Here is a 24,442-nt window from a genome sequence, read left to right on the forward strand (position 1 = left end):
CTCCCTGCCTTTGGTTTGGTGGGACTTTGGGATGCTGAGCTCCACCCTGATGGGCTCAGCACCCCGAGGGCTCCCCATGGATGATGGGCAGCAAAGAAGACAACAGTGATCTGTACTTAACATTAGGTGGCACAAAAGAGTTTCCTTTTGCTCACAGAACACTGAAATCGATGGGCAATAACCAGCAGAGATTTTCTTTTCTTTAGACAAAATTCTCCTATTTTCTCCGGCTTTCCAGCAGCCTTTGAAGTGCTTCTGTTTATAAACTTACTTGATTTCGTCTTTCATTGCATCTCTTTTGTCTCAACCTAATTTGTTTTAAAATAAGACATAACCCAGCCCTCTCTGTGGTTGTATTTACAGAGCAGCCAAAGGGCTCTAAAACGGGCTAATTTCAGTGAAACGCCTTCTGTCCCTCCTCCAAACCAAGGCTGCCTTTAGGAGCTTTGCCTCCCTGGGCCCTTCAGAGGCACCGTGAGCACACAGGGCCGGCTTTAACCTGGAGCTTCCCCTCGGCTGGGGCTGCCCACAAACCACAGCTCTTTACTCCTGCCTGGTCCCCACGCCACACTCATTCTGTCCCTGGAGCTGACTGAAAATCGGGCTTTGGGGGGTTCTATTTCCTTCTGCTGCTGCCGTAATCCTCCTGGAGAGAGAGCTGGAGGTTGTGGTCCCTGTGCGGAGCCACCCGGGCCGCGCTGCCCAGCGCAGGGCGGCCCAGGCCCGCTGCCCCCAAGGCCGCGGTGCTGCAGCTCACAGAGATTTACCAATGAAATCAATCAGTTTTACGGGGCAGAAACAATGCACGGCGCACCGTTCACATCCCAAATCCCCCTCGCTCCCCGGTGCTGGCAGTGCAGTGTGAGGGCGCCTGTCCACTCGCGTGCTGCTGCTCTTATTGAAGACCAGAGCTCGCTCCCTGCTCGGGCCGCTTCTCAGGATTCCTAAAGGTAATTTTATTTTCCCCCTACACTGCTGGCAGAAGGGTTGGCTATTGTTTTCTCCGAGGTTCGGCTTCAGAAAAGGGGGAAGAAGAATAATATAAATAAATAAAAAATAAAATAAAAGCCCGTTTCGCTGGCGATCCCCTCAAGTTTTTGCTGCTCCCCTGCCGCCCCTGCAGCCCCGGCCGCCGGGCCCGGCCCGTTCCCCGTTCGCCGTGATGAAGTGTCATTGTTCCTCCACACGCTGCCCTCCCCGCCGGGGGAGCGGCCCGGGGCGGGGACGGGCCCGGCGCTGCGGCCCCTCCGCTGCCGGGCCGCGGTGGGCGGGAGGACGGGCGGAACAAAAGAAACTTGCCCGGTGCCCCGCTCGCCGCCGCTGCCCGCGGCCGGCTCCGCAGATATGGACACACACAGAACGCGCGGCTCCGCCGATGGACGCACGCTGCCCTGCCCCGCCAAAGCCGCACGGATCCTTTTTCCGCCCCAAAAGCGCTTTTTTTTTCCCCACCCCAAAGCCCGGCAGGTGTCAGCGGCACTGCCGGGATCGGCCCCCGGAGCCCCCCCGGCCGTGCCCGGGGCTGAGGGGCCGGGGGAGCCCGGCTCGGCCAGCGCACAAACCACGCACCCGCAGGTTTCCAGCTATTTTGTTTTTCTTTCGTAAAAATGTTTATTTAAACCTTTTGGGTTTTTTTGAATATTTTTTTTGTCCTTTTACAACAATAAAATATTGCGTCAATATAAACCCCTTGACTAAAACTGGTCGACAACCAAACGTTACAGCCACTCGTGTGTTTCGTTATTATTTTTATCCGACACCCATTTAGGCTTCTTTTTTTTTTTGTTGTTTCTTTCTGAAACGTTTTTTTTCTTTCTTTTTTTTTTTTTTTAAACATAATGCGGAATTTATTGAAAATAAATAATTGTTGGCAACTGCAATAGGCAATTTTGGATAAAATAGTTGAAAAAAGCAACCTTTAATGAAAATAGCGTTTATTATACATCAGTTACTAAATGAATAAACTAAATGATCTTTCTTTAAATTAATAACTTCCAAAAAACGTTTAATATACAAAACTGTACAGTTATAAAGTTGGCAGAAATAGGCAGGTCCTCAGTGTCTTTTTTTTTTCTTTTTCTCTTAATTTCTTTTTTTTTTCCCTATTTTTTTTTTTTAGCGCTTACTGAAAAATACTTGAAAAATATAAATGTCGAAAGGAAAAAATCTGGAGGTGGGGGGGGGGGAAAGCAGAGGGAAAGAGGAGGGGGATGCTGTGCGGGAGCTGCGGAGCGGGGACCGGCCCGGCCCTCGGGGGGCCGCGGGTGCGGAGCGGGGAACGGGGGGGAGCCCGGCCCTGCCCGGCGGCCCCGGGGTGCGCACACACACGGGGACAGACGGACAGACGGACACACGGACAGACAGACGGACACACGGACAGACAGACGGACCCCTCGCGGGTTGGGTGCGCGGCCACCGCACCCCCCCCGCCCTTGGGGACAGCGCAGCCCCGGGCTGGGAGGGACGGGGCGAGGAGGGGGCGGGTGCAGCTCAGCGCTTCCCTGCGCCCGAAAAACGGCGTTTCTGCGTTTTTGGGGACTTTGTTTTGGTGGTTGAGAAGGTTTTGTGGTTTTTTTTGTTTTGTTTTCTTTTTTTTTTTTCTCCCTGTTTTGTTTTGGCGGTGATTATTATTATTATGATTTTTTTTTCCTACCCCCCCCCCTCCCCGCCCTCTCCCCCTTAGAAAAGCTTTTCCACAAATCCAGCATCTCCCTGCGACGCGGAAAGAAGCTCAGCGTGAACCGAATGCGGGCGTTTTCTGTCCTCTTCCCTCCCTCCCTTCCTCCCTCCCCCCCGACACCTCATTCCTCTTCACTATCGAAACAAAATACAGAGAAACCGATTTCCGAAGCGAAAGCGCAGAAGGATAAAGGTGTTTTACTACAGACCTCTCAGTCTGGCGCTGATTAAAAAGCCCAACTCATCTTCGGAAAGAAAAAGACTGGCAAATGCCGCGGGTTTGGTTGTGATGCTTAATTTCGGGTAAATCTCCTAGAAATAATTATTTTTTATATATATATATATAATTTTTTTTTTCCTTGTGAGAAGAAGGGAGTGGGGGGGAGGTCAGGCTCGTGACCCGACCGTCTGACGGTGTTGGGAAGTTCTTGAAAAGGAGGAAAAAAAGCTGCAACAAATAAGCCCGTTCTTCGCATCGGTGCGGGGCTCCGCGGGGCTCCGCGGGCGCGGAGGGAGCCCCATCTCCTCGGGGGGGCGAGGAAGGGCCGCGGCCGCCCTGCCCCGGCCCCGCTGCTGACACTGCCGGCGCTCGGGGGAGGGAGGGTCGTTTGGACTGCTCGATTCGATACAAATTAGGTCACAAATATTGTGTACAGTTTGTAGTAAAACACCTCAGAGACATTTAAAAACGCTATATAAGTCTTTAAAAATGCAAAACTAGTCTATTGTAAAACAGATTCACCTGAAATACAGCTGATATAACCAAGGCGCTGGAAGGTTATTCATAGGCACACATCTGTCTTTCCTTTTCTGTCGGGTTTTTCGTTCTTTTTTTTTTTAATTTTCTATTTTTCCGTGGGTTTTCCCTTTTTTTTTTCTCGTTTTTTTTTTCTCTTCCTTTTTGTTTGGGTTTTGTTTTGCGGTGGGGTTGGCGGAGTCTTTTTGTGTCCTTTTTTTTTTTTTTTTTTCCCTTCGTCCTAGCAGAGACCGAAAACCAAACCTCGTCTGCGAGTAAACACCGTGTGTGTGACCAGCGGAAAGGTCGGAGAGAGGAAAAAAAAAAAAAAATATATATATATTGCCGAGGCGGCGGCGGGCGGGGACCCCTCGCCGCGTCTCCCGAAAGCATAAGTTAATAAAGCCCGAGAAGGCGGGCAGTCCGTGCCGCGGCCGGGCAGTCCCGGGGCCGGAGCCCGCGGTCAGAGGTCGTGGCAGGCCGTGTCCGTTTTCACGCCGTGCGAGTACACGTCGTGCTGCGGCTGCTCGCCCGGAGGGGTCATGCGCTTCTCCTTCTGCCGCCGGTTGCAGAACCAGACCCGCACCACCTCTTTCTCCAGCTGCAGGCTGTCCGCCAGCGAGGAGATCTCCTGGGCGGCCGGCTTGGGGCACTTGAGGAAGTGCGTCTCCAGCACGCCCTTGACACTCACCTCGATGGAGGTCCGCTTCTTCCTCTTCCTCCCCTGCGCCGCGATCTTGTCGATGCTCGTGGGGCTGCCGGTGGAGGAGTCGGCCTCCTCCAGCCACTTGTTCAGCAGCGGCTTCAGCTTGCACATGTTCTTGAAGCTGAGCTGCAGGGCCTCGAAGCGGCAGATGGTGGTCTGCGAGAAGACGTTGCCGTACAGGGTGCCCAGCGCCAGCCCCACGTCGGCCTGGGTGAAGCCCAGCTTGATGCGGCGCTGCTTGAACTGCTTGGCGAACTGCTCCAGCTCGTCCGAGGTCGGCGTCTCCTCGTCCGAGTGGTCCTGGCAGTGGTGGCCGCCCAGCTCGCCGTGCTCGCCGCCGGCCTCGCCGCGCAGCCCCGGGTGCAAGCCCTGGCCGGCGGCGGCGGCGGGCGGCGGGGTGAGCCCGCCGTGCTCCAGCATGCCGCCCACCGCGAACCCGCCCTGCGAGTACACGCTCAGGGGCTGCCCGGCGGCGGCGGCGGCGGCGGCGGGGGGGGCGGCCAGCGAGGCGCTGTGCGCCGGGCTGGCGCCCCAGGCGCTGGGGTGGTTGGCGTGGGGCGAGTGGTGGGAGACGTGGGGCGAGCGGTGGTGGATGATGGCGCCCAGCTGCAGGTCCTCGCGGCCCGGCTTCACGTCGGGCTGCTCCAGCGGGCCGCCCGCCAGCGCCGCGGGCCAGGGCGCGCCGTCGCTCAGGCTGGTCACCCAGTGATGCCCCAGCGGGTGCCCATTGCCGGGGACGCCCTGCAGGTACTCGCTCTGCAGCAGCTTCTGCGGGCTGCGGAACGGGCTGCCCTGCTGCATGCCCGCGCCCTCGGCGTGGGCGAGCGCGCCGGCGCCCAGCAGGCCGTAGGGGTTGGAGGCGGCTGTGGCCATGGCCGCGGCAGCCCCACGAGTTATACTGTGCCGCCGCCGCCGCGCCAGCCTTTGACATCCACCGGCACGGCGGCCCGGCGGCGGCCGCGCCGCGACTGGCACCCGCGCCGGCCAATGGCGGCGCGCCGCCGGCCGAGCCGACCAATGGGCGCGGCGCGGGGGCGGGGCGAGCCCCTGCGGGGCGGGGCCGCGGGGCCGCGCGGGCGCGAGGCAGGAAGTGAATCACTCCGCCGGCACCGGGGGCCGGGCGCGAGGCGGCCCCGCCGCTTAACTCCTTCCGCGCCGGGCGGGGAGCGCCGGGGGGGGCCCGGCTTAAATGGGGAGCGCCTGGGAACGGGGGGGCGCGGGGGGCACGGCTTAAATGGGGAGCGATTAGCGGCGGGCAGAGGTTAAACGGCGGCGCCCCGGCGGCAGCCCCGCGGGACCACCCCGGCGCTGCCCCCGCCCGCCGCTCCGGGCGCGCTCCGGGTGCGCGGCGCCCGCTCCGCTCCTGCCCCGCTGCGGCTGCCCCGGGCCGCGCGTCCCCGCCTGCCCCGGGCCGCGCGGCACGGAAAATAATAAAAAAAAAAAAAACAAAAAACAAACGGAGAAAAGCCCCAAATAATAAAAAATCAGCCCCAAAAAAAGGAGCTCGCCGGTGAATCCCGGTGGATGCTCTTCAAAGTTAGCGGCGCGGGCGCCGTGCGCCGCCGCTGCGCGCCTGGCGGGCGGGCTGCGGGGCAAAACCGGGGGGGAACAAAAAGAGGGTGAAAAAAAGTGAGAAAAGGGAAAAGAACGGGGGAAAAGCGGTGCCCGGGACCCCCCCGGCGGAGGAGCGGGGGGAGCGCGGAGCCCGCGGGCAGAGCTCCGCACCCGCGCAGCCCCGGGACCCCCGAGCCGCCGCCGAGTTCCAAAATGACCTTTCCCCGCGTGGTTTTGGAGGTAACCGAGCTGCGTAATTATATTTGCACTTCCAGAAGACTGCATCAGAGTCCCCTTATTGGTTTGAAATTCCATTAAATATATTGCAAGAGCTCCTAGGTTAAGCTTGATTTAAATTTGCATACATTTTCATATATTTAGCAGAAATAAAAGAAGGCTTGCAGCTACCAGAAAGTCATTAAGGCATTAGTTTCTCTGAGAAGACAGATCTGAAGAAAATTCAAGAAAATGAGAAAATAGATCTAAATAAGGTGAGCGCTCCTCTGGTTCCTTCCGAGCCGGGTCCCATCGCTTTCCTCATTATAATAATAATAATCACAATAATTTCTCGGCGTGTGCGAGGGGTAAAGGCAGGGCTGGGTGCCGAGGAGCGGGGGAAATCGCGATATATCGGCGGCTCCGCGGGTCCCCGCCGCGCTGCGCGCCCGCGGGGGTGCGGGCGGGGGGGGGCGGCTGGGAAAATAAATCAAAAATGAGGAAAAGTAAATAGCAGAGCGAAGTTTGCGGGTAGGGGGGGTGCGGGGGGTCACGGCGGGGCCGGGCGCTGGGGATGGCCCCGCCGCAGCCGCGGAGCGGGCGCGGGGCGGTGCGGGCGGTGCGGGGCGCGCAGGGAAGGAGTTACAGCAGCAGCTCTTCCTCGTTGGTTTTTTTTTTTCTTTTAGCTTTTCCTTTTTCTTTTTCCCCTTTCCTTTTTTTTCCTTCCCCCTCTTCTTTCCTTTTTTTTTTTTTTTTTTGTTATCCCCCCCACTCTCCGCCTTCACAAGCTCCTCGAAATAAACATCACCGCAGCCCGCGGGGGAAAAAAAAAATAAAAAAACCCCACCAACCCCCCCCCCAACAACATCAAATCCGCACTGTATAAAAACGTAACTAAATTATTTAAAATTAATTTGCACTTTAACTTCCGAAACAATTTTTCAAATCCCATTGCCCGTGAAAATAGATGTTCAGATCCGCCGTTTAATTAAGGCAGAGTCTCTGGCAGGGAAATAAAACCCCGAACGTCCCATTTTAATCTTTGCTGCGAATGTAGCTAAGGCAGAGCCCGGCTCTGCTCCTGCCGAGGCGGCTCTCACCTCGCCTATGGCAGAGTATGGTGGATTTTATAGTGTTTTTATCTGCATATAGTTAAATCTTCTTGCTGTTCTAACTAATCTGCTGGAGAGGGTTTCTTTAGCTCTTTCCTGTCAGTCTAACTTCCCAAGTGTAACAGATGCCGCTCTCAAGCGGTCCTTTCTGCTGCTTTTCTTTATTCAGCCTCGCATTTTTCTCCCCATGATCTGGGTTTCCATAGAGAGAGGAATAAAAGGGGGACCATGGCCACAAATCCCCTGCCCCATGCAGAATAAAAGAGCCTTATTCAATAGCCGACCCCGTCTGGACATGGGAGAAAAATAAGTACATGCAAAGCTACTGTTGCAAGAATTTGTAACTTATTTTTCATAGACCGAAACCCAATAAAGTTTTTTTTTTTAAATTAAAAAAATGTAAAAAAAAAAAGTTTTTGGGTTCGGACTGTGCGATCGACCCCTTTGCCTCTGGGTGCCCCCGCCCCGGAGGGACCCGCGTTTCCTCAGCAAATAACTCGCTTTAATATCTATTTTTTCTGCTAAATCTTTGGCGTGAAAAAGCTCGCACAATAGCCGGAGGCAGCCACCGTCCTGGGGCAGCGAGAAGTCGCTATAGAGAGCGCCCCGCTTTGAAGTGCGGGGATGGTGCCGAGTCCCCCCGGCTGCGGGGCTCTCCGGGGTCACCGGCTGCCGTGACACCGTCCCCGCGCTGTCACCCACGCGTGGGGCATGGGCAGGGCTCCTGTCCCCGCTCCAGCCCCGCTCCTTCCCCTTTGCGAGCTCCGCTGGGGATGCGCTCCTTCCCCGCCGGAGCCGCAGCTTGGGACCCGACCCCACCAGCGCGGAGATTACCGCGACAGAGCTGATTTTATTATATTTAACCGGTTTTTGTTTTTTCCCTCCGCACTCCTCTCATTGTTCATCCGCGGGAGGGGAAGGAGACAGAGGGGGAAAAAAAAAAAAAAAGGTCTAAAAGGGGTTCGTTTTGATTGTGTTTAATACAGCATGAAGCTCGGAGCGGTAAGCTGTGCCTCGGTGTCGTGACCTCTGTATTGAAAACTTCACCTTCAACACAAGTTCACTTTAGAGACAGGACGAGTTAGATTGCGCTTGGTGGGAACAAGTGCAAATTTAAAAACAGAGTCAATCATAACGGGGGTGGGGGCTGGGAAAGGGCAATTTAACCGTTTCTGGAGCCAGGAGTTAAGGTTTGCATTGTGTACATCCAGGCGCTGGGGCTCCTGCTGAAGCCCAGCCGCCCGTCAGTGCTGAGAAAGCGGCTCCTGGAGCTCCGGAGAGGCTTTGGGAACACCTAACCAGCGTGGGGGAAGCTTAGGAAGCAAAAAGGAATTTACAGAGTATTAGCAGAAATTAGCCAATACCGACACAAGCTCAATTAGTTCCTTTTTTTTTTTTTTTTTCTCCTTTGGTCTCTGTTGGCTGCTCTTGAACGTGAGTAAATGCTGTGTGCAGGGAGAGAGGAGGGAGAGAGCCACACAGCCATCTCCGAGCCCCAGCCAGGAGATGGACTGACAGATTGCAAATTAAACTAGTCCTAATGTACGAATGAATGCGGCCCCCCCCCACCCCAAATCTCTCCCAGCACCAGCCCGGCAGCAGAGCCCGGCACGGAGGGAGCGTGGCTGCGGCTGGGCTGGTCCAGGGAGGGACAATAAAGCCAATCCCGGGCAGGAAAAAATCACAAGGTAAATAGTATTTGTATTCTAACTGCTGCGATTTCCGAAGCGGTTTGGGCGACTCCTTGCTCCTCTGCTCGAATCGCCTGTTATTGTTTTGTTGTTATTATTATTATTATTATTATCATTAATATCTTTTTCTCCACGTTGTTGATGTTTGAAAAATGTACTTGCTGCGGGGGAAAAAAAAAAAAAAGTCGTTCTTTCAACCCCGTCATGTTCGGGTCACTGTTATTTTTGAGCTGGGTCGGGTTTAGGAGGTCTCGCTTCGAACATTTGGTTGACGGAGCAAAAAAAAAAAAACCCGTAAATATTCCAAAAGCGCACATTTTTGCTGGGGTCGGTTGTGTTGGGCGCCGAGCGCGGATGGGCAGCGGCTGCGGCCCCGGCCGTGCCCGGCTCGGGCGGAGCGCGGGGGTCACGCAGAGTTACAGAGCCCAAACAATGCCGATCCCTGCCCTCCTGTGCAGGCACTTCCCTCACCGTGCCACTCTGACCGGCGTGATGACAGGAACGCGCTGCTTTCATCCCGGACCCAGATCCCGTGGTTTTTTGCTCGTTGGTTGTGTTTTGTTGTTGTTGTTGTGTGGTTTTTTTAATTATTATTATTTTGATTTTCGGTGAAGCTTCTCCCAGCAAACGGGGGGATGCTGTCAGAGATGGGCACCCCCAGCTCCTGCCACCCCAGAGGCCGTCCCGCCTGTGCTTTAGAAATAATCCAAAGACAATTCCCGATCGGACAGAATTCTGCTCAGACATGTTTAAAGGAGAATGGGCTGGATTTGAGCACGCACTCACTGGCTGGCTAGTTAACCTCTGTTGACTAATGAGACACTGAAGACAAATCGCTCTGTTCCTTGGATGACAAATACCTGCGTTGCTGTTTGCTAGCTTACCGAGCAATTTCCATGTGGGCTTTGGGTTCATGTGTTGTGTTTTCCCTTTCATTTATTTATTTATTATTTATTTAACTATACGCTTTTCCAGCTGTAGCAGTCGGCGTGCAAAGCATCCAGCGATGCTCCTGATCTCGCTGAGGGATTGAAACGCCTCCTGCATTTTGAAGCGCCTCGTCATCCTTAGATTTACGTTTATAAATACGTAGATGCTGCTGCTAATTCTTGGTTTTCTCACAGACTTTCGCGTGTTTACGGCTCGGTGGAAAGTTTCCTCCCCGCTCCCTTCAGATCGCGCCAACCAAAGCTGTTATAAAAATGAACTTTCAGGCCAGGCTGCGTGGCTAAAAGATGTTTCCTTCGTGGATGGAGCTTGGGCGGTGCAGGATGGTGATGGTGGGGCAGGCTGGGTGTCGTTCGCTCATGCGAACCCTCCGTGGGCCCCCCCAAAAAATCCCCACCAGCCCCTGCCAGAGCTCCGTGCGCTCCATCCCAGCGTGTGCCTTTCCCTGGCACCTCCTGGCAGCTTTTTTCTCCCCCCCCGCCCAGCAGGCTGCCGGTGAAGGGCTCTGGAGGCTGCAGCATCCCTTCCCCTCCGTGCCCTGCCCGTGGCGGGGGGTCCCGGGGGCTGCGGGGGAGAACTTCAGGGGGAGGCGGGCGGGCGATAAATCACCGCGGGCACACGGGAGAGTCGCCATCCAAGCGGGGGAGACAGCCCTCGGCTGCGAGAAATAAATGGGAATAAATCAAAGCGGGGGCTGCCCGGGGCAGGGGGTGCCCGGGGCCCGCCCCGCTCCGCCCGGGAGCGCCCGAGCGGAGACGGGGAAAGGCGCTCTGCAAACTTTTAATGAAATCACCGGCGCTATCGATTTTTGTGTTTTTTTGGTTTTTTTTTTTTTTTTTTTTTAACCGTGCTTCAGCCATTGGAAAGTGTCCCTCTGGGGATGGGGGAGGGGGCAGAAGGCAGCGGTGCAACGCGAGCTGTATTGGATATTGAGTTATTTCATATTTTAGAAAATCAACGGCGTCTCTGAGGGTCCTCCAGAGAGGAAAGGACTCCGGGGGTGGGGGGGGCTTGAGCCAACCCACAGAGCTGGGGTTTAGCCGTGCAGGTATCAGTTTGCAGTCCCTCCGTGGAGCTCTAGGGGCCCGCGTTATCCCCGCGCTCCTGATGGAGAGCCCCGGGAGAGCCGGCTCTGCCCCTCGGACACCGCGCTCCTCAAGTGCCACATCCCAGTATTTCCTATTTGCCTCTTCTCCAAACTGTTTAGAAATTACTAGTAGCGGATAAGTAAATTGCAAGTAAACCTAGTGAATTAGGATGATTCTCTATCAGTTTAATTTATGTTTTATAGTTAGTTTAGCCTTCTGATTTGATTGCCTTAGTAATGTGAATTGCCTACAGCTGCTGATGATACAGCTTTAATTCTGTTTTAAAGGTCATGTAAACATGTGCCTGTAGCATAAGGAATGCAAATTCAATTCCCTTTTAATGCTTCCTCACATTCACTTCACAGCCTTCACCTAGAAAATTAGCAGGATTTAATAGGGAACCGTGTGGCTGTTGTGATTCCATTAAAAGCCCCTCTCCCCCCCAGGCGTGGCTCTCCCGGCCCTCCCCACACCCGTGAGCGGACACCGAGGCGCTTCCCACGCCCGTTTTGGTGGAAATCGAGGCATTTTCCGCCCCGGCACGGACTCATCCCTTCACCGGGCAGCTTTGGCCGCAGGTAACTGTCCCAGGGCTGGAGAACCCGGCTGGAGAACCGGGAATTCCTCTCCGAGGAGCCAGGGCATCGTCCAGGTGTACACCTCTGCGTAAGGCTGTAGTACAGCCGCGTGTTCCTTACGTCACGGTGAAAGAGAAAGAGAAAAATGGATAAAAATTCTTGTTTTGGGCCGAGGTGGGCTCTGCACATCAGCAGGAGGAGAAGCTGCGCCGCGGTGCCAAGGTGATAGGTGTGAATGCGAGGCGCCTGCGCCTTGCAGACGGGCATTTTCGAATTAATTTTTAAACACAGCCAGCTCTGAGTTCATCAGAGACTGCTTCACCCCACTGCAGGGAAAAAGAAAAAAAAAAAAAAGGAAAAAAGGTAGAACCGGAAAAAAAATTATTATACCACTGTCTTCAGGTTCAAAGGGTTTTAGTGAAGTTGCTGGGAAGTTTCGCCTTTGAACGGGCGGGCTCTAACGAGCGGGGACGAGCGTCAAAAAAAGCCACTCTGGAGTCGCTTTGAAAGGGGAACGATCTGTCTGTGCGAGGCCAGCCCGGGCGAGAGGCGATCCCGCCGCCCCTCCGGCCCCGGGACCCGGCAGCGCCCGGGGAGCCCGCACCGGGAGCGGGACCGGCACCCCCGGGCTCCTCTGCGGGGACAGCGGTGTCGCAGGGGTACCCACACCCCCTTTGGTCATGGGGTGCTTTCCTGCGCTCAGGGGAGTTCTCTGCGTTACCCCAAACACTCCTTGTCAGCCTGCGGGATGCGGCAGCATCCTCCCCTCATCTTCATCGCCAGCGCCCCTGCCTTCATCCCATCACGTGTGCCTCCCCTCCAGCTTTAGCTTCATCATCTGTGCCTCCCCACCAGCATTCCCCCCACTGCCTTCATCCCCATCATCTGTGCCTTCCCCCAGCTTCATCCCCATCATCTGTGCCTCCCCACCAGCATTCCCCCCACTGCCTTCATCCCCATCACCCCTGCGTCCCTCTGTCTTCATCCCTATCACCCCTGTGTCCCTCTATCTCCATCCCCATCACCCCCACCTCCCTCTATCTTCATCCCCATTACCCCTGCCTCTCTCTGTCTTCATCCCCATCAGCCCTGCCTCCCCAGCCTTCATCCCCAGCCCTCTGCCTCCCCACCCCTACCCGTGCCAGGCCCTGCTGGGCCACCCCGCTCCCCACTGGCTGTGGAAAAGGTTCAGCTGCCCTCAGGTGCCCCCCGAGGCTCAGGGACCCGCGGTGCTGAGGGCACCCGCCCCCTTTCCCTGCAGTGGCAGCGAGGAGCCCACCCTGTGCCCGTGTCTCTCCTTGGCAAAAAAGGAGCGTTTTTTTAGCAAAATCTGAATACTTGTAGTAACAGCTCATTGGTGATTCTGCTAATGTTGCACACCTCATTAAATAGCCCCAAACACAAGGAGGTTTAAATGACTTTATTGAATTAAAAATAGCATAGGAAATCACCTATGGTACTTTCATCAAATAATTACTGTAAACTCTATACATACAGCGAGAGATCCCTTTTAACAAATCTATTCCTAAAACACGGGGGGGTTCTGCTTAATGGCTGAAATAACTTAGAGCAGCACAACCCGCTTGAAACATGGAGCCACACTCGGGCACTTCCTAATATGTTCCTGTGTGTTTCCCTGAGTGTTTTTCTTCCTTATCTTTTTTATATCTGAAGTTCTATTCCCCTCCTCTACTCCATGTATTTGATCATTTTTTCAAGTCCCTTGGCTGAACCAATCTCTTTTCATGCAGAGGATAAAAAGAGAAAAACTTCAAAGTAGGTTCAGGTAATTAACAGCTGAGGGGAATATAATCTAAACCATAGGCCCTGCTTTGCACCCAGGTCTGCTTTCAGAGCCAGCCGGCAAGGGAGTGCCTATTCCCTATAGCATCCAAATCTGCTTCCTCTGAACAGCTTTGCCAGGCCTCCAGTTATCACATCTGCATTTCAAACACCATGTCTCTGGCATTAATTATTAATTAGCCTACAGTCACCCCAGAGGATTTAAGTTCCAGCCTGCACATACTTATTCATTGACCTCTATCTTAGTTTTTGTTGGAAAAAAACCCACTAGAATGCTTAATAATTTCCTTTCTCTCAGACCCTCTGTTCCAGTTTCATGGCAGGGAAACAGTATATTTTGAGATGGAAAATCACAGGGTTGTCTAGAAATTTGTTTAGAGCAAAATGCTATGTCAAGAGTTTGAACAAACCATTTCAAAAGATTTAGAAGGAGTTTTGCTGGAGCATTTTTACCTTTGACAAATGAATTTATGGATTTCCCAGAACTGAGAGATGGTGGAGACAAATGCAAGGCTCAGTTTGGCTCAGCGTGGAGCAGTTCTCCATGTGCACTTTAAAAATACAAACTGGATTTAATTACTGGGTAGCACGTTTAGAGGATCAAACCAAGGCAAACGTTTATGTGAAAGCTCTGGGGTTACCCTGCCATTGGCACTGGTAAGAAGGAAAATAAAAATGCTGTTGCAAGGCATAGGAGTGCTTGGGCATTAAATCTGAGCTCTGTCCTCAGGAATACGGAGCTGAAGGATCCTGTTTTTGTATCAGTCCCAAGGTAGCTTGGAAGAGGCTCCTTAGCCATTGGAATAAGTACAAATCTCACTGCTGCTTTCTTTGCCATTTTGTGTCTTCAGATTAAGGTTCCAGAAGTCAAAATATCAGAGCAATCAGGTAGAAACTGAGTTATATGATTCTCTTTTTTTTTTCTCAAAACTCCATGAAATCCAAAGTGCCTGTTAAGAGTTTGGATGAGCTGTTTATTGAATATTCCCTTTTGTTAATGGATTTTAATGCTACAATATCCCACCCCTCTGATGAGGTCTCCTTTAATTCCTCATGCAATTATCCCTAGATAAACTTTTAAAAATGTCACCGTGGTTTCTCGTTTTTATTTGTGGTGGTGCTATCTGAAATAATCACTGAAACATGAAATATTTCTCCACTTTGCTTCCTAAGGAAGTGTTTAGTCTGTAATCACGAGGTCAGACTGGTTGACTTCTGTGCCAGCCTAGAATTGATTTTTGAAAGCATTTAATCTGTGCCTAAGACTCTTTGAATTCCTATTTAGTGGAGGATATGGAAAAGAGCTCTGAGACACAAACATTTGTACTTAAACTGCCGGGCTATCTCGGGAAACAAAAATGTGTTTTTCCAAAACTGCAGCTAAACCAACCCTTTTGGAAAATCATAAGCCTGTGCTGAAATGAGCACCTGAAAATAGATGTAGGGGCTAAAACTGTTGACTTCCATGAGGGATCTCTCTCCTCAACCTCCCTGAGAGTTTTGAGGAGTTGGTTTGTTGCTGCTCTTTTATTATTTTCACATTTTATGAGTAGATCTGTGGAGCGTTCAGCATTCAGTAATAACTGTTTTTTCCTCTGCTTCAAATATTTAGAATATTTCTTACATTCAGTTTAAACAGCAAAAAGTGCCTGTATTTCACAAGGAAAAGAGGAACAGGCAATACTTCAAATTTAATTTCCAGGAAGATGGTTCCCATTTATAAAACAACAGATTGTATCTTGGTGCTGAAGAGGGAGGTAGATCCAGACTATTTTAATGAGACATCCAGGACCTTTTAATCACTTCTGCAGTGATACTAATACCAGTAATAACAGTGATAATGGAAAAAAAACCCTGGTGTGAAACCAGGGCTGGAATCTGTTCTCGGTAAATGTCAGAATGTTTCTGAAATTAAAACTTAGTGTTAATGTAGCTCTGTTCCATATGAATATTAAAGAGGAATGGGGACTAAATTTCTTCCACAGCAGAGTGAGATGTTGTTTTAGAAAACAGCCACATGGCAGCTCGATCTGCAGGGATGGTCTGGGGTGATTTTGGGGGGTGGCTGAGGGTGAGGGCAGCTGGGCTGGGTTGAGCCCTCTGCTGCTGTCTCCTCCCTCTGCCTTTTGTTTACATTTATTGCCATTTATTAACCAGGTCCTTGGGATAAAGGTTCCATGCCCCAAGATTGGAAAGCTGTTACCAGTGCTGCTAAATTACGTTTCTGTGTGGTTATAGAGCCAGGAGTGAGGAAAGCATGAATGTACAGATACAGTGGGTTTGACATGTTGTGAAATATTTGTACTGCTCATGTTAGGAGAGATGAATTTCTATAAGAAGCCTATTTTATGCTTCATTTTATGTATATTTGCATTTATAGCTTTCTGTTAAAGCTTAAATATTTTACTCTGTTGGTGAGATCTAACCCTTGGCAAGTCTGGAAATGCTTTGACCTCCATTCTTATTACACCCTTCACTTTTTTTTTCATTTAAAATAACACCTGCAATAGTTTTCCAGCCGTGCCTGACATCCACCAAGGACTGAGCTGGAACTGCATTTTGTATTTCGAATGTTTCACGCGCACATGTTTGGAATTCAGATTTGGAGGGTTGCAGAGCACTTTTTATGTAGAGAAACCACATGGGTAATTCTGATTTTCAATTACTAGAAGAGTGATTATGGTACAAGACTGTTGATTCCTTGTGTGTTTGGGATCCATGGGCATCTCTTGATGAAACCCTGGATGCATTTTGAGGGAGGCTTTGCCAGCTGAGCGCTTGGAGGTGGGAACAAAGCTCTGGAAGAAGGGGTGGGTGAGGTGGAGATCTCTGCAGATATTGCTGTGTCAGCAGAAATGGGGTTTGGTGAGATCAGAGGGAATGTGGTGCTGAAATTTGGGGAGCAAGGCTGGGTTACAGGAGCAGAGGATGTGTGCGGTGTCACCAAAGGCTGTTCGGGTGACATCGGAATGGTTTTGGGCAATGTCTGAAATAATCGATGCCTCTGGAAGATCCTTGTCCTCCTCTTTGGTTTTGCCTGGCAATGAATGTGCCCTGGATGGGCAGCTTGTGCAAAATTGATGTGATGAGGGTGTGAACAGGGAGGATCCATGAGGATCCAGGAGATTCCTGTGCCCAGAGGTGCCACAGATCCTCATCTGTGGGGCAGCAGTGAGCCAGTGGGGACTTTGGCATGGCAACCATCAGCCAGGTATTTCTGTACTCAGCCTCAGCCCATCCTGAACTTGCTGTTTCCCTGACTAGAGTCTGACCATGCCTGTCCTCCTAAACTTCCCTTTCAGCCACATCAGCCCTAAAACCCCAAAATGTAAGATCCTCAGACCCTCGCTGACCCCGCCTGGCGCCTTGTCGCGTGCGGTGACCCCGGCGTGCTTGAGCTCTTCCAAGGCAGGGAATGGCTCAGGATGAGCCTGGCAGGTGGCCAGCCCACAGCCCCTGCTCGTGGCCACAGCCCCAGCTCGTGGCCACCTGAGGAGGGTTTGTGGGGTGGCTCCTGCCAGGCAGCCCCTGGCACAGCCGGGCACACCCCGCTCCTGACCCACCACTGGGGCACCCACTGGGCTGGGCACTGAGCTCCTTGGCAGTGCCCCTGTGCAGAGTTTTGAAGACCTTTTAGAGTTCCCCATCCTCACACTTACGTATTTTCCTTTCTTTTTTTCTAATTTATTTTAGTTTCTCTTTCCCTCTCCAGGCAAAAATTGCCGGGGCTCCATTTACTGCCCTTGCGGGGAGTTTGCAGTGGAATAAGTTAATGGGGCCAGGCTTAAGGTGACTTGTCACAGTTTAGGTGACTTCAATCAGCTGGCAGTCCAGCCTATTTGGTTGCAAATAATGTGCTTTCTAAAATAAAACCTTTCATCACAAAAAATCATAGAATATTGGAATGGTTTGGGTTGGAAAAGATCTTAAAGATTGTCTCATTCCAAACCTGCTGCCATGGGCAGGGGAAAAAAAATATGAACAGCATTTAAAAAGCCATTTATACTCACAATCCAAAGAATAAGGATGATGTTTGGGAACTTTTGGCATTTATTATCATTGCTGTGAGTTTTGAAATCACAAACCCGAGTGTATGGGTGTGCCATGTAACTGCTACCACCAAATCACATGTAACACTCCATGGTAATTGTGTTCATAATTATGGACTTAATTGAATTTCTGCAATAGTTAAAAACAGGCACATAAAAGTCTCTCAAGATTAAATGTTTTAGTTAGGGAAGAACACACTCTTTTGGACTATTGAATAAAACAAAAGCAGTTCTCATATGCAAGTGAGCTTATGACTGATGAAATAACCTCCCAAAACAAACCTTGTCCAAAAATGCTTTTCCAAACTGGGGTCACACAGGAGCCAGGGATTTTTGCAATGATCTAAGAAGGAAAAGCTGTGTGTGTGGAGGTGTTTGTGAGCTGGAAAGCCACGGCAGAAGAGCTGCACCCCCTGCATCTGCCAGGCTTGGGAGGTATAGGAGTGCTCTAAAAATGCTCTGCTGCCAAATTAGCCCTGCTATTGACAGGGTAATATTGCAACAATGTGTTAGAAAGTCAGGTTTTGCTTTAGCGTTTGGAAAGGAGAGGTAGATTTTTTTTTTTTAATTTTTATTTTTATTTTGTGATCTCATTGGTGTTTTTGTGCCACTTTGGGCTAACTTAACTCTGATTCCACAGAGGAGTCACAAGATGTAAAACCACAGAGAATGTGAACCTGTGGGTCTGCTGTCTTTGTACTGTGTGTTACCAACTGATTTATCTTTGGAGAGAAAAGAATAAGGGCAAGAATTCCCAGTGTGTTTGATATTAAACATGGATATCTCACTATGGGCAGAGTCATCCTCCTGAAAATGAGAAAAGATTGATAAAAACATTGGAGTTCTCTTCTCTTCTCTTCTCTTCTCTTCTCTTCTCTTCTCTTCTCTTCTCTTCTCTTCTCTTCTCTTCTCTTCTCTTCTCTTCTCTTCTCGAAACATAACCACTCCTTTTTTTTTCCCCTAGAAAAAAAATGTTATAAGTTTACTTATTGCAAGAACAGACAAACATTTTCTACAATGAAATACACATTTGTTAAAAACAGCCCCAAATGTCAGCCAGCACAGCAATGTCCCAGCCCTGTAGGAAATCCAGCTTTAATACCTCTTTTCCAAAGGATCATGTGTGGAGTTTCATTATTTTCTAGTAAGATTCACAGGAGACTGTTTCTTTTAATATCCTGTTTTTCCTACTGATGAGATTGGCTCGAGCTGGTAAAATACCAAATATTGATAATTAGACCTCAGGTCCCTCCTCTTTGGCAGCTGAGAGTTTCCATTCACTGCTCTTTTTGTTAAAAGTTGCCCTGCTCCTTTCGACGACTGGGCTTTATTTTAAATATTACTGATGCGAGCTGATGGAGTAAAAAAAGATGAAGTCCCCCCAAAGTCCCCCAAAGTGCAGGGGCTTTATTTGTGTGATTTGTGCCTCGGCAGCCCCGCTCCCCTCCCCCAGCAGCGCACTACAAAGCGTGTTGTACAGGGACTCCATTAATCCTACATTTCCTAGATGGTATCTGAGGCACAGTGGGTTTCCACAGAAATTAATTTGTCCTGACAACAGGCCTAAAGATTGGAGTCCAGGGATCACTTGGCAAATTCCCTTTAAACTGAGCACAATAATAAACAGAAAGCTGATAACGACAGTTCTGAAAGACCACACAGAGGCCGGAGCCCGAGCGAGGCGCTCGCCGCGGATCCGCGGATGCCTCCGATAACGGAGCCGGGAGCTTTAACGCCTGATAGGAAAACGAGCCCCTGATTTATGCACACTTTAATATCCCAGCGCTGGGCAGGGCTTGCTCCAGCTCCAAAGGGCATTTTTAACTCTTTTCTGGAATCAAAGGCAAAGTTTGAGGCTGATCCGGTTCTGGCCGTTCTTATTTAATTTTCATTTTAGCAGCTCCAGGGCCATTTTTTGTGTCTTATTTTAATACAGTCCCAATTTCCTCAGTGCATCTTCCATGTGAAAACATTAGGAAAAGTTGGACAGTGGGTAAGATTATGTTTCAAGAAGAGCCAAAAAAGTTCTCCATAAAAATCTATTTTCTTTGAGGTGTGATAGTTTAGGGTTCAATCATCTCCTCTGTGGTAATTCCTTCTTAAATATAGCAAAAAGCATTTTAGACAGAGTTATTGCCTGTTTGCTTGGTTTTATTTATCTTTGCTTATTTAAATGCTGTTGTTTTCCCAAAGTTAAGGTCTGGAAATATATACTGATATAGGAAGTGAATAAACAAACATTCAGTGGATATTTTAGAACTTGTCAAGATAAGAGCTTTTCAACCCCTGATATTCATTAACGTAGAATTTAGAGTTTTGATGATAATTAGGATTTGTGGCGTGTCAGGAAAGCTCTGCCAGTTGCATCTCTGAAAAAAGTAATCATAATATTAAGAGTTAGGACTGATAGGGTGATGTTGAGTAAGAGAGATGTTGTGTAACTTTTCACTGTTCAAGCACATGGTATATAACAATTTAAGCAATGAATTAAAAAAAGGAGGACAAGCTAAAAAGATGTGCGGAAAAATAGATTTTATTATTAAAAGGTATCTTGAAATTAAAGGCTAATTTTGTTCTCAGTGTCCAAACCATGAAATAGCAGCCTATGAGGCAGAGGAGACTGTGTAACTACAAAAGGATGATCCTAAAGGTCTTTCCGAACCTCACCCCTCTGTGATTGCCCAGGGCAGATAGGTATGGCTGTGCACCTGAACAGCAGGAGTCCTGTTTGATCACTTTTAATGGGGCAGATGTTCCTCAGGACATAAAAACCCAGCGCTTGAGACATCCACACTCCGTGATCCTTAAACACCATGCCTCCTGCACGGGCTTTCCCACCTCTGGAAGGGGTGCTGGAGGTGAGCAGGGATGAGTTGCTGTGGTTGGGTCGTGCCCAGAGGGCAGGAGCAGGTGGGTGCTCCGTGCCCATCCCTCCATCCCTGCTCCCAGGGGGTGCCAGGGACTGTGTGGTTCCGGGCTTGGAATGTCCCTGCCCTCACCATTTGCCACGCAGAGGGTTTATAAATAAAAAAAGTTCTGTCTCACGTGCTTTTCCAGCACAGCCAATGCCCAAACTACCCATGGCTTTGATAAAGGCAGCAGAGGATTCGTTAGGTAAGAGCTTAACGAGCTGAGAGGTGGGACTGCGTCATCCTGGCAGAGCGGGGTGTCTGCACCCCACCTCCCTGCTGAGAAATAAACCCTTTCACTTTCAGTATTGGCTTCAAATTAGTTTGTACACTACAAATTAATCAATTACTGCCACCGTATTTTGGAGATGGAATTCAGGCCGAGCAGGGCAATTTGTATTTGTCACACTTAAGGGACTCTATTGTACCGAAAGGCAGAGGATTTGAGAACAACTGGGTTTAAATCTGTCGAGCTCCTCTTCCTAGGGCCTGCTGCAGCAGCAAATTGTCTGGCTGTGCCTCTCAGTTCTGCAAAAGAACAAACCCAAAAACTCCCCTCCACTTTTTATATCAAAACCACTCTGTGCATTCCAGTGTACGAGCTATTAGTTTTTTTGAATTTGGATCAAATCAGGCATTTTTCCCCCAGCAAATAGTCCTCCAGTGTGCTTTATGCATTTGATTCAAAGGCCTGTGTATTATTTGATGTTCTTAGGAGATAAACAATAAACTTTTGAATATGTTTTTTCCATTTGAATACAAGCCTAGGGATGCTTCACCCTGCATCCTAAAGCCTGATTTCCCCTGGGACTCATTATCATGCAGCTCACATGTTCAGTCACCTACACTGTTGAACTTACTATCAAATAACCTTCGAAATGTTACTAGTTATTACGTGTCAGAGGGCAGATTTATGATAAACTAACTTTGAAACAAAATAATGAATTCTCAGCGTTCTGTTTCCAGCAGCATTTCTGGTAATTTGGCCGGATTTAAATTTTAAAACAGTAAGTTGCCTTTTTCTCTTATTCTGTCATATAAAACAGCTCCCTCCCCTCATGAAATTTCTCCCTCCTTAAATATGGTTTACGAGGATTTGAGCAGTGCCTATAAAGAATAAAAATGAGAACATTTGTCTGGGAGCTACCAAACTGCCCACTGGAGTTCATTTGTGATTAAACTTTCAGAGCTTTCTAACTCGGTGAAAGTTAAATTAACTTAACCCTTAGCACAGTCCACCTGTGTCCAAAGCACAGCTGGGCAGTAGATGTTTGCAGGCAGAAATATTTCCTCCTCATGCCTTTTACTGGCAGTATTTTAAGGTTTTGAGTGGTGTTCTTGTATCAGGGTGACAAAAATCAATAGTGTTGTCTTCTCAGAGGGCTGGTTTATGGCAGACCAGAAAGGTTTTCCAAGAGGATATCCTTAATTTCAGCCCCCAAAGTCCATATTTAGGGAACTAAATAATTGGCCAATTTTCATGAAGGCTGAGCATGACTTCAGGGGATCTGTGGGCACTTGGCCTCTTTCAAATGGCAGCCGGAGCCACCGTGACTTTTAATGAGATTATATCAGAGGGAGGAAATGCAGGTAGATAAATGCCATGCACCCATTCTGGAGGTGATTAGAGGAGCAAACATCTGCAGATGAAATTCAAAAGCACTCACTATGTCAAAAATAAAGTCTGGCTAATTTGGGGGAACATCGGTGCGGCTCCTCTTGGCGTCAGCGGGGTTTTTGTGGCAGCGTTTCAGATGAGCACGGGGCAGATTAATGTCTGCAGGGTTTTCATCTCCTACCAGACAAAGTCGAGGCTTTGAGATAGTGCTGATCTGTGAGACTGCACGGAAGGTGCCTGACCCGGGGTGGCTCTGTGAAGCTGGGATAGAACCTCCATCTTCAGGGCTCTCTCTCATCTCCTTTGCTCCCCTCGCCGTGATTATGGTTCTCCAAGGGCACCACGGGCAAAAGTTCCATAGCAGGCTGCCTATTAATATTTATGCAGCAATTCGGGAGGTAATGCATTGTTAAAATACAAGTTGGAAATGCACCAAATTTAATCACTTTTAGTACTAGAAATTATTTGTTTCTACGTCAGATAGAAGGCAGGGGGGTGGGGGCATCGTTATATTTTACTTTTTAACCAAGTTATTTGCTCGTTCTGACACAGCTTAAATTAAACGGCAGTAAATGATCTCGTGCAGAAAAAAGTTTTTAGAAGGAATGCAAGATGCCTCTGTGAAATTTGATGTGAGGAGTTAAAAAATATTTAAAGCAAGCCCTGAGTGAGTCAGGATGTGCAGGGATCAGCCGTGCCACGTCAGCCAGGCCCTGTCTTCATGTGCTGGATCTCGTGTGCACGGAGGCCACTGGGATTTGCCCTTTGCTTCCATGCAATTCCTCCTGCCTGCATGGAGAAAGAATATTTTTATCACTGATATCACTTCATTTTTGCAGCTGTCCGCTGGCATCAGGTTAGTAATATAAACTCTGTCAGAGAACAATCTCTGCCTTCCACAGGCTGGAAAATCCACAATTATTATTTAGAGTTAACCTCCTCAGAAAGTGGTCCTTGCTGAAACTGTTCAACCCCAAAAAGAATTGTTAGTTATTGTTACCCGAGGATCTCCTACAGCATTCCCTTGGTCAAATAAAGCTTTTTTTTGTTTTCAATAGGACTTCTTTTCTGAGACCAAGCTCCGAGCTTTCATGCAAGTAAGATAAATCCAGTGAAAGTAAAACATTAATTAAAATGTATTAAAAAATAAAAAAAAATAAAACATTTGAGAAGAGCGTGGTGCTCAAATGGAGCACTTTTTTTTCAGGTCACTTGGCTTTCTGATGTCATTTCTGGCAGCTTCGTTAGCCTGGCTCCATCACGTTCTGCTCTGAATGATAACGTGATGGGAGATGATCAAAGTGAGAATGCAAAAGGCTCAGGACATTTAAAAAATGTTCTATTCTGGAAATTGTTCTAAAACTATAAACAGATTACATTAAAAATCTGTCTTACCCAACATGGTTGCTCATCATCCTTTTTTAGAAGGAGCTATTGAGAAGTTTGGGTAAACAGCCTTGAAGTCTTTATGATGGCAGGCTGGAAATTTCTCTGGAATTTTAGGCAACCCGATCCTCTCTGAAATGGAATGTAACCCATTTCTGCTGCTAGGTGCCTTGTTTTAATCTTTATACTTAAAAGTGGCAAAGCATATGGGTCAGATCACCCACTCCTGCTAATGGACACAGTTCCCTTGGACTTGGGTGTCCAATTATGCCAGCTAAAGATCTGTCTGTTGCTGGGCTTTATTTCCTTATTTTTCTTGTCTTCCTGATCTCTGACCCTTTATCAAAGGAATGCCGTCTATAATATGATAATAACATGAAATTCTGAGCTCTCTTTCTAACAATATACCCCAAAGAACTGTCAGGATGCTCACCTTTATGGGAAGAGCAGCTGATGAGCAGTTTCAGCCTCACAATTGTCTTTTCCTGGCACAGGGAGAAAGTTTTGTACCTGTTCCTGGACTTGTGGTGGGATATTAACCATGTCTGCATTTCCAATTGCTCTGTGGGCTGCATGGGTAAATAAACCCATTGGCACATCAACAAAACATCATTTTCCCTGATTTTACCTGCATTGCAGTGCTTGGGAAAGTGAGAAATTTGTGAGATTTTTAAGGGCTTCATCCTCTGGTGCTCTCAATGAGTGTGAGGATGTGGCTGAAGCAGGAGGCAGAAATCCACAGGCACTGTGACACCTTGGGTGTGCAACAGAGCTACACGGGAGGATTTTGATCTCCAGTCAGGATTTGGCTTTCTGTTTTGATTTATGGTCTGAATATAAATGTGTATTTTAAGGAGTCATTAGAGTTTGTGGTTTGAAATATGCAGGTTTCTGTAGGAAAGGGTGCTCGGGCTCCTTGTACAGCCCCACTCCCTTCTTTATAGGAGAGGAAATGGCAGAGACTTGTGTGTAGGAAGAAAATCCTTCACATCAGGCTCTTTACACCAAATATGTGATGGGATGGTCAGGAATGGCATGATCCATGAGAAAGCAGGGAAAGAAAATAGTTAGGAAATACCTGTGCTGGACCTCATTGTGAAACATCTATTCCAGGCGTATTTTTATGTAAATCAGTTTTGGTAGGGAAGTGCTTGAGAAGGGTTGGGGTTTGTAGGTGCAAATAAAGAAAGGCACAGCAGGAACATCCTAAATGTTGGGAGAGACACATCAGGACAATCCCTGGATACCCACAGCGAGAGGTTTTGGCACCTGCCAGGCTCCCCTGTCCCCATCCTGCTGCAGGCTGGAGCTGCTCTCCTTGGGTGGCAGCAGCACTTGCAGCTGGTGACCCTCGTTTGGTGCCCTTTGG

The 24,442-nt window shown here is 49.3% G+C and overlaps 1 protein-coding gene and 1 long non-coding RNA gene across 4 annotated transcripts in view; one reads left to right on the forward strand and one right to left on the reverse strand.

The window, feature by feature from the left end:
• Positions 1 to 1,917: 1,917 nt before the first annotated feature.
• POU3F4 (POU class 3 homeobox 4) lies at positions 1,918 to 5,059 on the reverse strand. The gene has a single exon (XM_064426514.1). It carries the CDS (start codon positions 4,992 to 4,994, stop codon positions 3,879 to 3,881), a length of 1,116 nt encoding a protein of 371 aa, XP_064282584.1. The 5' UTR covers positions 4,995 to 5,059; the 3' UTR covers positions 1,918 to 3,878.
• A 1,692-nt stretch (positions 5,060 to 6,751) lies between these two features.
• LOC135304268 (uncharacterized) overlaps positions 6,752 to 24,442 on the forward strand; it is an 84,456-nt gene continuing 66,765 nt past the window's right edge. The window contains exons 1-2 of one of the 3 annotated variants that reach the window (XR_010365699.1): positions 6,754 to 8,691; positions 11,177 to 11,308. This is a non-coding gene — a long non-coding RNA (uncharacterized LOC135304268). Of the gene's footprint in view, positions 8,692 to 11,176; positions 11,309 to 24,442 lie in introns of all 3 variants that reach the window. The other 2 variants (XR_010365702.1, XR_010365700.1) reach the window with 2 other exon arrangements.

This window comes from Passer domesticus, chromosome 7 (assembly GCF_036417665.1).
Source record: "Passer domesticus isolate bPasDom1 chromosome 7, bPasDom1.hap1, whole genome shotgun sequence".
Lineage (NCBI taxonomy): Eukaryota > Metazoa > Chordata > Aves > Passeriformes > Passeridae > Passer > Passer domesticus.